At 38.4% G+C, this 13,360-nt stretch overlaps 1 protein-coding gene across 4 annotated transcripts in view; it reads right to left on the bottom strand.

The window, feature by feature from the left end:
• Positions 1–13,270, bottom strand: part of PRDM5 (PR/SET domain 5) — a 60,870-nt gene extending 47,600 nt beyond the window's left edge. The window contains exons 1-4 of one of the 4 annotated variants that reach the window (XM_071753923.1): positions 12,903–12,989; positions 10,512–10,638; positions 9,170–9,253; positions 1,948–2,070 (exon numbers count right to left, since the gene is read on the bottom strand). In XM_071753923.1, coding sequence (XP_071610024.1) covers positions 1,948–2,070; positions 9,170–9,253; positions 10,512–10,517 — 213 coding nt within the window. In that variant the 5' untranslated portion in view covers positions 10,518–10,638; positions 12,903–12,989. Of the gene's footprint in view, positions 1–1,947; positions 2,071–9,169; positions 9,254–10,511; positions 10,639–12,902 lie in introns of all 4 variants that reach the window. The other 3 variants (XM_071753921.1, XM_071753922.1, XM_071753924.1) reach the window with 3 other exon arrangements.
• Positions 13,271–13,360: the final 90 nt, after the last annotated feature.

Below are 13,360 nucleotides of genomic sequence, written 5' to 3'. Positions count from 1 at the left end.
AGACAAGGACATAAGTAAAACATACAGAAATTATTGCATGGTGGGTGGTCATAGTAAATTAACCACTGCCTTGTCAAAGACATCAGGAAAAACATAATAAAGCAGTCATTCGGGCAGCACAGACAAGAGTTTTTGCCAAACAGTAGTTTTAGAATGTTTGTTCCTGTTTAATTTCATTAAGAATGAACCTTGTTTTCTCAGTAAGGAAAAATACTTTTTTTTCTGTTTGGCTTTAAAATACACTGGTTTTTAATTGTTTTCTCAAGGATTGGAAGGCAAATCCTAGGAAAAAGTCATCTCATGATAAGGCTGAGGGGAGACCTTACTGTTCTCTACAGCTACCTGGAAGGAGGCTGTGGTGAGGTGGGAGTTGGTCTCTTCTCCAATGTAACTGGTGATAGGATGAGAGGAAATGGACTCATATTGCACCAGGGGAGTTTCAGATTGAATATTAAGAAAAATTTATTTATTGAAAGAGTGGTCAGGCATTGGAACAGGCTGCCCAGGGAAGCGGTGGAGTCAACATCCCTGGAGGTCTTTAAAAAAAAAAACATTTAGACATTGTACTTGAGGACACGGTTGAATTCAGTGGTGGTGTTGGGCTGACAGTTGGATTTGATGGTCTTAGAGGTCTTTTCCAACCTTAATGAGTCTGTGATTGTATGATGAAAATAGAGAATAATAATTTTTAAAGTTGCTGGTAAATGATACGCCTTTTCCTGTTTTTTTGTAAGGTTGGATTACATCAACATATAGCCTAGATTAGACTGAAACAATATTTCGTAAAGTATACTTTTGAATGCAAAAACTGAATGCAGCTAATGTCGTTCTCCATTAATTCAACAGCTAATTCATCCAATCCAATGTTGGACTGGAAATTATTTGACTGTAAAAAACCTCAGCTATTGAAATTAAAAAAAAGCATTATCTCCAAGAGGACAACAGCTGTAACTAGGAAAGTATCACCATCTTTGTTGCCTTCTGCAAAGCTAAAGAATTAAAAAAATGAGATTAAACAGCCTAAGCCTCTTCATCTTGAGAAAATAGCTGTCAAATAAGAGGGAAAGGATAAAATAATGGTTCTATAAAATGAAGGGCGTCATAGGATTATTTGCATAAAGTAACTATTCACTGTTACAGAAGGACATGGGAAACAAGTAGAATTAAGAAGTTTCTAGAAGTAAAAAAAATTAGAATCATGTCTCAACATCACATGTTGTTAAAAGAGTGGAAATCATTCCCACAGAATGCTGGAAATGACAAATATAAAAATATAAAAATAAGTTGGATAAATTCAGATCCACAGACAAGACTAGAAAAAGATCTGTTTTCATTAACTTACCCTCCCTCAAGCACTGCCTGATCATCCTCTCAAATAATTAGATGTATCATTTTATTGTTTTCTACCAGAATATTTTAAGCACTGTGCTTGCTTTCATGACCTCTCACATTTTTGTATTTCATTTCAAACTATTACAGGAATGCATGATTCTGCTTTCCACACACCTAAGCCCATACCTGGGCTCTGAATTCTGACTCCTGATTAAGCCCAGTTATGTTTTTAATTTCCACAATGAAAAGGCTGTTTCATAGCGAGTTAACTACTCTGGAAGTGATAATTTATATATTATGCAAACTATTCACTTTAAGCCAGGAAAAATAGTTCATGTAAGCGACTAAGTGCAGTTCCCATTGCAGTGGATTAATATAAACCTTTCAAAGAGTATCAGATGCTGACTAAGAACCACTTTGTCTTTCATACTGTCAATCTTATTTATGGTATTATAAGCAGAAGAGTTACCTTCTAAGAAGAAAAGTAGGAAAAGAAAAGTAGTTTGCCACTTTTCTGCAAACTTGCAATTTTTCTTCATGAGATAAAGACCAAAGAGGAGATCAAATTCACAAATCACTAACTGGAAGCAAATTGTAGGAATCCACCAAATCTACCTGGATAGCAGCCAGGTTCTTCTGTTCCTGTGATGGAGCCTCATGGACAAAACGCAGCCAATTAGAATGGCGTGGATTGCTTGCATCCAGGATATAAAGGACCTCACCTTTACTCCCACGAACCTGAAACATATAAAAAGACAACATAATTAAAACTGTTTATCAAACACAAACAAACATGTAAAACACCAAAATATGCTTGTGCACAGTAAATAAATCTTGCATCCACCAAGTATCCTCTGAAATAGTCAGTATATTACTTATGGCTGTCAATTATTTAGGAGAGGAAACACACTCAGATTTTGTCAAGTAAATGATGAAGCCACTTGAAAGAAAGAATTCCACACTCCAGATATGTTATCTTCATATCAGGAACTTCTGGTTATCATTACAGATCCATAGAATTTCTATGACTGTGACAAAATTCCAGCTTACATTGAAAAAATGAAAATATTGCTGGCAAAAAAAGGGGTTGCACAATCACCAGTCCTCAAAGATGCACATACTCAACAGCTGTCCTGGTTCTTCCCTACTTGAGCAGGGAGGTTGGACCTCCCTGCAGACGTTTCTGCCAACCTCAGTCATTGTGTCACTCTTTTGACTATCACCTCAGGAAGTAATGCCTGCTTGTTGATGGAATCGTTGCTTTTGTTTGGAACATGGGCAGAAGGAGCACAATCAAACCATAAAAGCAAGCTCCAAATGTACACAAAAACAAATGTGGGCACCTCCTGAAAAGCCACCTACCAACCAGAAGTGCTTCAGTGATTATACTGTAATAAATATCCAATTCTAAATGGGTAAGCCACTCCTCAGAACCTTACTTTGCGTGAAAATGGCTAATATTGCAGACTAGCATCTTTGAGTAATTACAGACAAGCTAATACTTTGTGACTTTGTGACAAGCTACCAAAGCACAGGTCACAGAAGCCTACCATGTAGGCTATACAGGTTTCCATCAGATCTTGAGTTGGAATGAGAAGCCATCAAGATTCTATTAAAAAAAAACATATATTACACTAGCTGTCCATTCTTCATTTGCTGGATCCTTAAATGACGTAAGAAGAATTTATATTCACTTCAGTGATACACAATCATCTCAGTTGTGTTTTCTTAGTCTCTGCCAATCCATAAAGAGTTATCAAATAAAAGCAAAGATTTAACACAGAAGGAAGCTCTTGATAAAAGAACACCATAAATCTCTTAAAGCAATATTATATTTTCTATTGCTTTTCTCACCTCATGAAGAAATAATGCTGTATCAAATACACAGATGTGAGGAAGGAAATTGATGAAGAACAGTCAAAACATTGTATTTAACATGGACTAGACTTGAGAAATGTACTGTGTAGCCTCAGTATTTCCCCTCAAAGCTGGCAGCTGCTCAAGCTATCACAGCATGTGATGTCAAGCTATTTATTTGTTCCTCAAGAAATTCCATTAAAGATTCTGCAATTTCTATCTTTACACCACAGACATAGAACTCTGCATGTACATTTCTCAAGCATGATGAAAAAAATCCCCACATTGAATAAGGTTTCTTGGCTTTCATTATCTCCAAGAAACCTCTTTTAGAAATATCCCCACACATATCCTTACCACTTACTCCATACAAGTCTCAGAAAACTAAAATGGATTCATTCTGCAACAAAGCTACCAGTCTGCTCCCAAGAAACTCCTTTCCATTCACCCAACCACTCCAGGGAGCTTCAGGATAACCTGTCTACCACAGTTATGCTGGCAGGAAATCATTGGAAAAATGAGGATGTCTTTTTGGGAGAGGAAATGAAAAATACTTCTGTATATCACAAACTAAAGTAGAAAATTGTTTAAGGAAGATTTTCTTAATGTATGTGCAAGCAAATTACTGCATTTCCCCAACACATCTGAAATGTTAGAATCTTTTATAACTACAGGTCACTCAAAAGATTGTTATGGGTCTGAGTTTCCCACATAATTTTATGAAGTAGTATCAGTTCCATAAAGCTAGTGAACATATTTGTATTTTGCAGTTGTGACCTTTCAACCTGTCATCTGTCTACATGAGTAATTCCATGTTTTATTGTTATTTTCCCAATTTCTATCCAGTTGGTATTACATGCATTTAGCAAAATCATCCAGTTATCTTGAGGCATGTTCCTTCAGATCCTCAGGCTGCATTAGTTAATGCAGAAAGAAATTAAAAACTATTTTAAGAGGACCAGAACTCAGGTACAAAATTATTTCTTATTATTTTTTTAATAACAAACAAACTAAAAATGCTTCTAAGTCATGAGATCACTGCTAAATAATAAAGAATCAGTCATCTTCATAGATTAACAGAGATCTAGAAGGGCTAAATGATAGGTCTACATGAAGAATCAATGAAAGAGCTAGAAAGATACTTCAAAAGCCTAGCCACCAGTAGATAATATCACACTACAATTTTTTGTTTAAAAGCAGGACCTTATCACTATTTCTTCTAAATAAAGTAGTAAATCCACAAAAATTGAGTCTGTCTCCTGTAGTTCAGTAGACCACTCTGGTCTAGGACCCATTTACTTCTGAGGCCCTTTCAACCACTGAGACCAAGATGTTCCTGTAGTTTCTGTAATCAATGGAGATAACTTGGAATTTCTTCTATAAGTAAGTGCTGTGACCAGGCTTGCAGTCACCTCTGATTTCCCAGGCAAAATAAGTAAGTAACAATTTGTTTCCTACTTACGTATAAGCAGACTCTGCCATGAGCCAAAGGCTGATTCAAGTTCATTCATGGCAAGGTATCTATTTCCATTTTACTACAATACCCTCAATATTTGGTCACTCACTACAATCAAACACCTAAAATGTATAACACATAGCCAAAGCATGCATCAGACACCAGCACCTCAAATTGAGTCATCTAAGAATTATGTTCTTGTGAATAACCAAAAAGGTGTCACTGAGTTAATGCAGTCAAATGTCATCACAGCAAGATGAAAACCCTGACCTTTACTGTTTTAACACAGGAGGCTTTACAGGACATCATTGAATTATTCCACATAAATCAATGCTGTGACACTATACAAGTATTTGGAAAAAAAAGTGCCCTTATTCAGTGAATAACCATATGAAACCCTACACAGGTCTAAACAAGGTCTAAGCTGGTCGTAATGCCCATCACAAAAGGCACTACTCCATCTGCTACTCTTTTATGTGGCAATGAAATGATTTCCAGATTTTCAAAATACATCTAAAGTTGTCATGTATGCTACTTAAAAATGCTCACGAGCACAATTGCAAGTGTCTACCATGCACACCTGGCAAGAAAAGTAGCAAAGTAGAAAAAAAAAAACTTCACTGAAAATAAGCAGATGGTTACCTTTGCTGAAGGCTGTAAACACACCATCTGCTTTCCGGAAACCATTTTCTAAACCCTCATAAATCTAAGAATCTATGTTCAGTCAAACAATCATGAAAAGTAGTCTTTTCTGCATAGCGTTTTTTTTTTTTTTTTTATTAGCTGAAAACATGATTTTTATTGTTATTAGTGTAAAACAGCTAGATGCTTCTGCATCCTCGGTTTCAGACCTTCATCACAGAGCTCACTGCTGAGTACAAAACTCACATTTCAACACTGCTGTAGAAAGTATTAAAATAATATTTATAAAGGAAACCTGCAGTAACAACTGTTGATTTGCTTACTCACTAAGAAGAATTGGAAGACAGAGAGCCATGTTGCACTTCTTTTCAACCAAAACACAGAACAGTGTGAAACTCCTGCTACTGCGTGATGTTACTTGACTTTGTCAGAGACCAAATGGTTCAAAAAGCTCATTCATCGACATCTGCTTACATTTTGTGGGCCTTTCACAACCAGGACTGAACTTTATGTTCACTGGAAAGATACCCACATCTCCTTAAGAAAATTATGTGTCATCTATAAAAAGCTCAGATGACAATAGTAGCACTTCAGCCTATCAAGAAGTACTTTCTAACACGGTAAATAAATCACATAGCTGAATAGGTGAGGAGTAGATTCAGGAGTAGATTCTTCTCATCACCAAAGATGAGAAGATAATTAAGGTGCCTATTCCAAAAAATCACTGAAATTAAAACAGTCATACACTTCACATGAGTAAAGATTACCAAACCTTTAAAAGAGTTAATTAATTACATTTATCTAGATAAACAAACTGGTTAGAAAATGAATGAACAACTTTGGACACCTATATAATACAGTGGGCATTAATTTAATGAAATTTAAAATCTATGACATAAACTTGCACCTGAGGGCACCAGTGTTTGACTGCTATGAGCAGCAAAAGTTATTTTAAATGCAACTTCTGTAAGAATGCATCCAGATGCATTTGTCTAAGAAATGAGAAAAACAAACATTTTTTTAAAGTTAAAGGAAGATTAATATAAGGACATTCAAAGAAAAATAATTAAGTACAAATACTATCTGAGAAGTAATGACTAGAAAGGTAGTTTTCATACAGAAAAAAATAGACTACGTTGCTAAGGACTAGATTTCTAATAATACATTCATCTTGAGAACGAATAAAATTCTTCAAATTAAATTATTTGATCTTGAAACTCAATACATAATTCTACGTAATGAATTGTATGTAAAAGTCTTCCTATGCCAGAACCACAGCCAATATGTGAAAGAAAAAGGTAAAAAAAAACAAAACAAAGCAAAAAAAACCCAAAACAAACCACACAAAACAAATCCCACCACCACCACTAGCTTAAAGTGCTTGATTTCTCAGTCCTAACATTAAAGCTCTGGTCTGAAGCTGATGATTGCAGCCAATGGCAGTTTTCTGTTGCCTTCAATAATTTTCAGGCAGGGTTATTTAACTGAAAGCAGCTGTCACTGCAAAAGTGAGTGTTCAACGGTAGAAAACTGAGTTCATTTCATTTCCCCATATAAACAAACACGAACATCACCTCCCACTGGAAGACTGACTTCTAGCATGTTTCTGTTCTTTTCTGTTTTAATATAGCACTGAAGAAAACTTAACCTTGACAGATAGAAACCAAACCTGAAATATGTAACATTCAGCATTACACAGTGTATTATCTGTCATCCAACCCTGACCGACATTTCTTCATGGTACATCAAGAGTATTTGAAGAACTAAGTCTTCCAAGCCCACACGGTTTTAACAATATGCCAGACACATCATCAAAAATACATGCTAGCCACAATCCAATAGGAGTGAAATGAATAATACTTTCTTGGTTAGGGGTGATAAAACAAACAACAGAAATACTGCCTTCACAAAGGGACATCTGAGCCTCCAAAAACAAAAACTGCTGCGAACTTTAATACCTAAAGATTATTCCAATCTTGCCTTAAGGCACTTGCTCTTCCAGCAAATACATATAATTTAAAATTTCTGTGCCAAGTATACCAATGAAGTACAAGTCTGTACCAAGTACAGACCAATGAAGCAATAATCAACGTGTTAGTGGGATGCTAGGAATCAGAAAAAAACTCCCAATTCATCAACAGCAACTAGCTACATTCTTAACTAGCAGAACATGCAATTCAGTCTGAGAGATAACTATTTGAGGTTTGGAGAACAAGAGGGAGGTGGCTTATGTTGGAAGAAGAAAAAGAAAGCACAAAGTCATTTCAACTTGTTCTTGGCTTATTATTATTACTCCTAACTACATGATTACTACAGATCTGGATTTTTTTTCCCTTTCACATAATTTGTGAAACATTTCAGCATGTAATGCTTTCACAAAGATAACAGTGAGATCAATGATACTCCTTAACTAAGTGTAAACCTTTGATTTCCATAAAACCATGCAAGATAGAGGCTGACTAGTAGCTTGTTGCTATGTTTAATTTAAACACAAACCTTAACATCCTCAGAACTTTATTTAACAAAATCACTGGACCAAATAAATTCTTTCTCCCGTGTTTTCCCAAAGACCAAAAGAAAACATAACATGTATAATTCTGTTTCAATAGGATATCTCAGAGATGCCAACTCACAATACTGGTCTCAGAGAAAAAGGAATAGCTTGATCAAAACAGACCACATCACAGACCATGACTCTAGACAGCTAAAAATGCATGTGGTAACCTTCCTCACAGAAAACTATTGCACAAAACTGTAGCTCAGATCCCAGGCTTCACATACCAAGAAAAGAAACAGTCCATCCGTGTTCATTTTTACTTGACCTATAAAAAGTCTCTACTACTTAGCCTTATTGTCCTCTCTGAAAAAGCTTTTTTCTTTTTTTTTTTTACAATCTGCCTTCAGATTGCATGTCTCCGTCCAGTAGTCTCCAAATTAATTTAACAGATAAACCTTATTTAACCATCAGCAATGAGGCATCTGGAAAATTACATCTTTCCAACAAATTTGAAGGCCTCTCATTGCTGTAATACACCCACCATCCTTTCTGATTACATTGTTCTAGCTCAAATATTTTATTTAAAATAACATGCAGAAACATCATGAACAGGCAAGTGAGCCAGGGCATATTAACACATACTATATATATTCAGCAAAAATTTGTAATAAAGCATATTGTGTTGTTTCTTTTCAGAGGAGAACAAAGATGATGAAACTGCTTGCTTCAAATATTTTTCAGTTAGTGCATTCTTCTCAACTGGTGAACTCAGATTTCTGCTACAGGCAAACACAGCTACAACAGGAACTAGGGTTAAGAACCTAACTACAAAATCTAGCTTTTATAGAAGAGTTTGGAAGAGCCCTGAAACTCATTATGCTGTCCTCTGCCCACAGCACCTGGTTTTTATTTTGCTAAAAATATCTCACAATTACAAACTGCATTTCAAAATTTCTAAAGTTTAAAAGCTTCACTTATACAATTGCCAAACACTAGCACAAGTATCACACCTCAGGAAATGTTTTATGTCACAGGTGGAAGAAGCTTGGAGCTGTTGATCAGCCAAAATCCATATCTCCATAACTTACGATCATCTTCCCATATTCAAATTACTTATATCTTTTATTATTTTCACATTTTTCAGTAATTTTTCACAATGGTGTTATATTTCGTTTTGCTTGACCTGAAGTCAATCGCCCTCTGCCCAAAAAGCATATTTTCCAAAGCATGAGTAAGTACAAAAATCTCCCTATATAATCTTTAAGCTAGGGTAGACCAAAAAAAAATTAAAAAAACAAAACAAGCAGAATTTTTTTGTTACAGTAAAAAGTTAATTATGAGAACAACTTTTGCTAGGTGTGAGTATGTCATACTAGGATACTCACTTCCCACATAAGCCTGCAGTCTGTGTCCTCATCCAGTTCCTGCGGCATTCGCTTCTCCCCTGCAAAGGGACCGAATTTTTCACCCTAAGGAATAATCATAAAAGGAAAAAGAATCAGTGAAGGGGAAAAAAAAGCAAGTTAGTTACTAAACCCCAGCAGAGGTATCTTTTTTTAGTTTCAACTGGAAAAGTGGTCTTTTGTCATCCTACTATATGCCAAGAAGGTGCATGTTTTTGAGAGTTTAACTTCATGCTCATTCCCATTCCCATTCTTTTCACAGCTTGTATGCCTTTCCTCTGCATGCCTATTTCCTCTTTGGGAAACACCATTTTTTTTTAATTTAAATAAGGCTGAATTTACATTTCTTATTTCTTACAAGATTTTCAGGAACCATCTTGCAATAGGTATCCAACCAAAATGTCAAGTATTTGGCAAGCACAAAGTTTACATTAGATTTATTTGCAAGATTATTTGCAACACTACTTTCTGAAGTGTCACAAATCAAAACACTGAATAACTAAGGTTTTGATCATACAGAATGATTCCTTTAAAAACACAGGGAGTATGTGTGTGCCTATGAATTAATTCAAGACTTCATAAACAAAATTAAAATATGCCACCTGCTAGTCATAACACATGCTGTGAAAGCACCCATTGATACAGTCTCCTGGAAGTTTTGTGTATCAGTGTTGGTTTCCAGAGGCCTAACATCCCCCTCCCAACCTTATTTGCAGTGACAAGCCCTGCAAACTGGAAGGCAGACTGCTATGTTCCTTTAGGCAGGATTCAGACCAAAAAGCACTATACACTTTTAAGCATTGCAGATTATAATTATATAACAAAAAACAACAACTGTGTTTCTTTAAAAATAACCAGTTCTGGTTAGTAAAAGCGTCATGATCCCAGAAATACCCTGCTACATGTTTTCCCTCTTGTTTAGATTTTACAGATTGTCTACAGGTAGAGCAGAGAGGAAGAACTGGAATAGAAAACATTCCTCTTCAAAACAACCAACCAAATAAGAAATTCCTGATGTTTAAAATCAAACCTGAGGAGATAATAAACAAAGGTAAAGAAAATTGTCATTGCACAACAAGGCAACAGAATGAAGTGCCACTATCTTTAAATGTGCACAACAAAGATTTCATTTTAAAAAAACAAAGCAGAAAACAAAAAGACAACAGCAGAAAACTGGAGTCCAGAGCAGTAACTAAGTCAAATACAGGCAGTGCTATAGCAACACTGGTTCACAGCTTTGTTAATCAAAGAAGGTCAGAGTTCCTCTCCTACTGGCTTTACATATACTGGGATTTAACACTCAAAAATTTCCTTCTTCTTTTACCTTCATTAGCAATGAAGGTGAAAATAAAGCAACATGCTTATAGGTCTGAGGTCATCAACATTCTCAGCTTATGCTGATGATTATGCCAAGTGCCCTATGATATTGGTCTTGTAGGAAGATCTTGTAGCTGTTGAAGGAAAGAAAATACAAGAGAATTGTAGCTGTTCTTAAGGTAACAAAGCAACAAGTTTACACCTTTTAGGATTACTGACAAAAACTGAAAAAGTACAGCCTGAAGTCACAGAAGCAGATGGCAGACAACAGTAGGCACAATGTACTACCACCAGAACCTTGCTAATGGCAGAATTTTCATAAGCTACTTCATTATTACTTCACACTTGAAAAGCTAGTGTTGGAACTTCTGATTACAAGATCCTCTGAGACGTATTTTACTTTCAGATGAGATAACTGCAGTTGTGTGATAGCAGCAGAGAGAAAATGATGCAGTTACTTGCTACTCAGGAACCTATGATTCTACTTCACAAGTGTCATATTCAACAGCTCCTCCCAATACCAAAGCTCCAATGAATTAATTTAACACAGCTATGAAGTATACCAGTGCTTCCTGGACAGAACATGTTGAGAGCACTTGTGATTTTTCCTTACAAGGAAAAGAATAATACACAGTCTGGCTATGTGTTACTTACACAGCTGAGCAGCTTGGGTGACACAAAATGCTCAGATCTCCAATCACTTTGAGGAGTAAGCGTTTCAACCACTGCCAACAGAGGAACTCAAGAGCTCCTCATCCTACACAGGCAGAGTGAAGTCTGACTGTGAAGCACATACTCCTCATCAGGGCTTTGCATACCACAATTGTCTGTGCTAGCAGCACAGAGGATTCACTGCCAAACAAAGGACAACAAACACCGTCACCAAATGCTCCTTATACAAACAGATCTTAATACAACCACATTCAACTTACCCTCTGCATTCCACCCAAAGTATATGCCATACTTTCAACATTTCAGTTGGACTAGAATGTCCCACATGACACACTCATACTGGCAGAGATGAGCAGGCAGAACTCCAACAGCATCCATTTTGACAGTGTACAGACAAAGAGTAACAAGTAGTAACTTGGGCAAGAAAATGCTCCATTTTCCCAATAATGCACCACAAATGGTTCAGCTGACAACAGCTCAAAGAAAGAAGGCTCAGACCCAGAACTCTAAACTGACATTTAGAATTCATATTGACACGTGGATGACAATGTCCATGAGGCTGACTCCAGAGCTCACTGTTTTTGAGTCCAGGGATTAATATACGCTAGCAGTGTACACCCTTCCCTGCTACGTGAACTCACAGCGTTTTCAAACAAATGTTCAGAACCGTGGTGGAAAAGATTTAAGCCAAGTGATACAAAATTGTTCCCCTTCCATCCCTCATTAACACTCAGGGACACCTTAAAACAGAAAGCCCCTCTATCTCATGGTGTCTAAGCCTTGTTAATGAAACCACTGAAAAAAGGAGGCAGCCTTCGAACTCACTCAGCCAAAACCAGGATGAAGGTGGAAAGTAAAAGTAAAACATACAAAATACATGTAAGTGAATACCAATACACGGTTAGCAACTTTAGGGATGCCTTTATCTGTTCAAACTAGCCACCCGGATAGTTATAATTGGGATTTCAGATCATCAAGAGACAATTACGAGGTGTCATGGGACACTGTTGGGGTTATGAGACACCTGAAGTTCAGACGAATCACCCCTTTCACAGACCAGGCTGTATCACCCCGAAGAGATTAAATAAATCCTCCATCCCACAGAAATCTAAGTGGGGCAGCGACAGGAGCCTGCGCCCGGCGGGAGGGAACCTCTGCCTCCAAGGCAGGAACCTCGTACCTCAGAGCCTCACCTCGCTCTGCAGCCAGGCAGTAAGGAAGGAGGCAGTTCCGTCCCGGGGAGCTCTGCCCTCAAAGAAGTCCCAGAAACACAAGAGAAGTTTTGATTGTTTTTTGTTTTGTTTTGTTTTTTTCTAAAAACAAAAAACAAAAAACAAAAACAAAAAAAAAAAAAAAACAAAAAAAAAAAACAAAAAAAAAACAAAAAAAAAAACCCACAAAGAAAACCCTCCATCGACCCGCCGGGCAATCGGCGACCCGCCCCAGAAAGCCCACGCGCCCACCCTCAGCGGCAGCGCCCCGAGGAGGCTCCTTCTATCGGGGTTGGGGGGCGGGCCGTGCCACCCCTGAGGAGCAGGAACCGAGGAACCGTGACGGACTGAAGCGGAGGCAGCGCCGGCCCCGCGAGGCTGAAGTGAAGTTTGACCGCTGCAACCCGGTCGGCTGCGAGGGGTGGAGGAGCCGTCCTGTTCTCCTGCCATACGTGGCAGCCGCTCCCTGCTGGGCCGGGACAGGCCCTTCGCCCGCTCGCCCGCCCATCACCCACCTTTTTGACTCTGCGAGCCGTGTATAGCCCCATCCCGTCCTGAACTTTTGAAGACTTCAGGGCAAACCTATCTGGCACGTACATGCCCAGCATTTCGCACCGACTCGGGTCGCTGCCTGCTACCGGGGAGGGCGGTTACCGGAGACTTCCATCGCACCGGGAAAGAGAAAGAGACCGGGGGAGGGGGCAGGAAGAGGGGCTGGTTACAGGACTTTCCTGACTCCTGAGGAAGAGGGGAGGAGCCAGGCCGCCGGCGAGGCCCTCGCCGTAGTCGGGCAGCGGCGGGACGGGGCGGGGCAGAGGCAGTGCCCGTTCGGCCGGGCGCGGGGGCTTCGCGCCCTCGAGGGGAGCTGCGCCGCTGCGTCAGATCGCGTCGTCTGAGTGTCGTGAGAGGAAATACAGGACCTTCGGGTTTCCACCATCCCCGGCTGCTGAGGCCTCTCCCGAACGACACGCTT

Source organism: Heliangelus exortis, chromosome 10 (assembly GCF_036169615.1).
Source record: "Heliangelus exortis chromosome 10, bHelExo1.hap1, whole genome shotgun sequence".
NCBI lineage: Eukaryota > Metazoa > Chordata > Aves > Apodiformes > Trochilidae > Heliangelus > Heliangelus exortis.
This window is presented reverse-complemented; position numbering and strand designations above follow the sequence as displayed.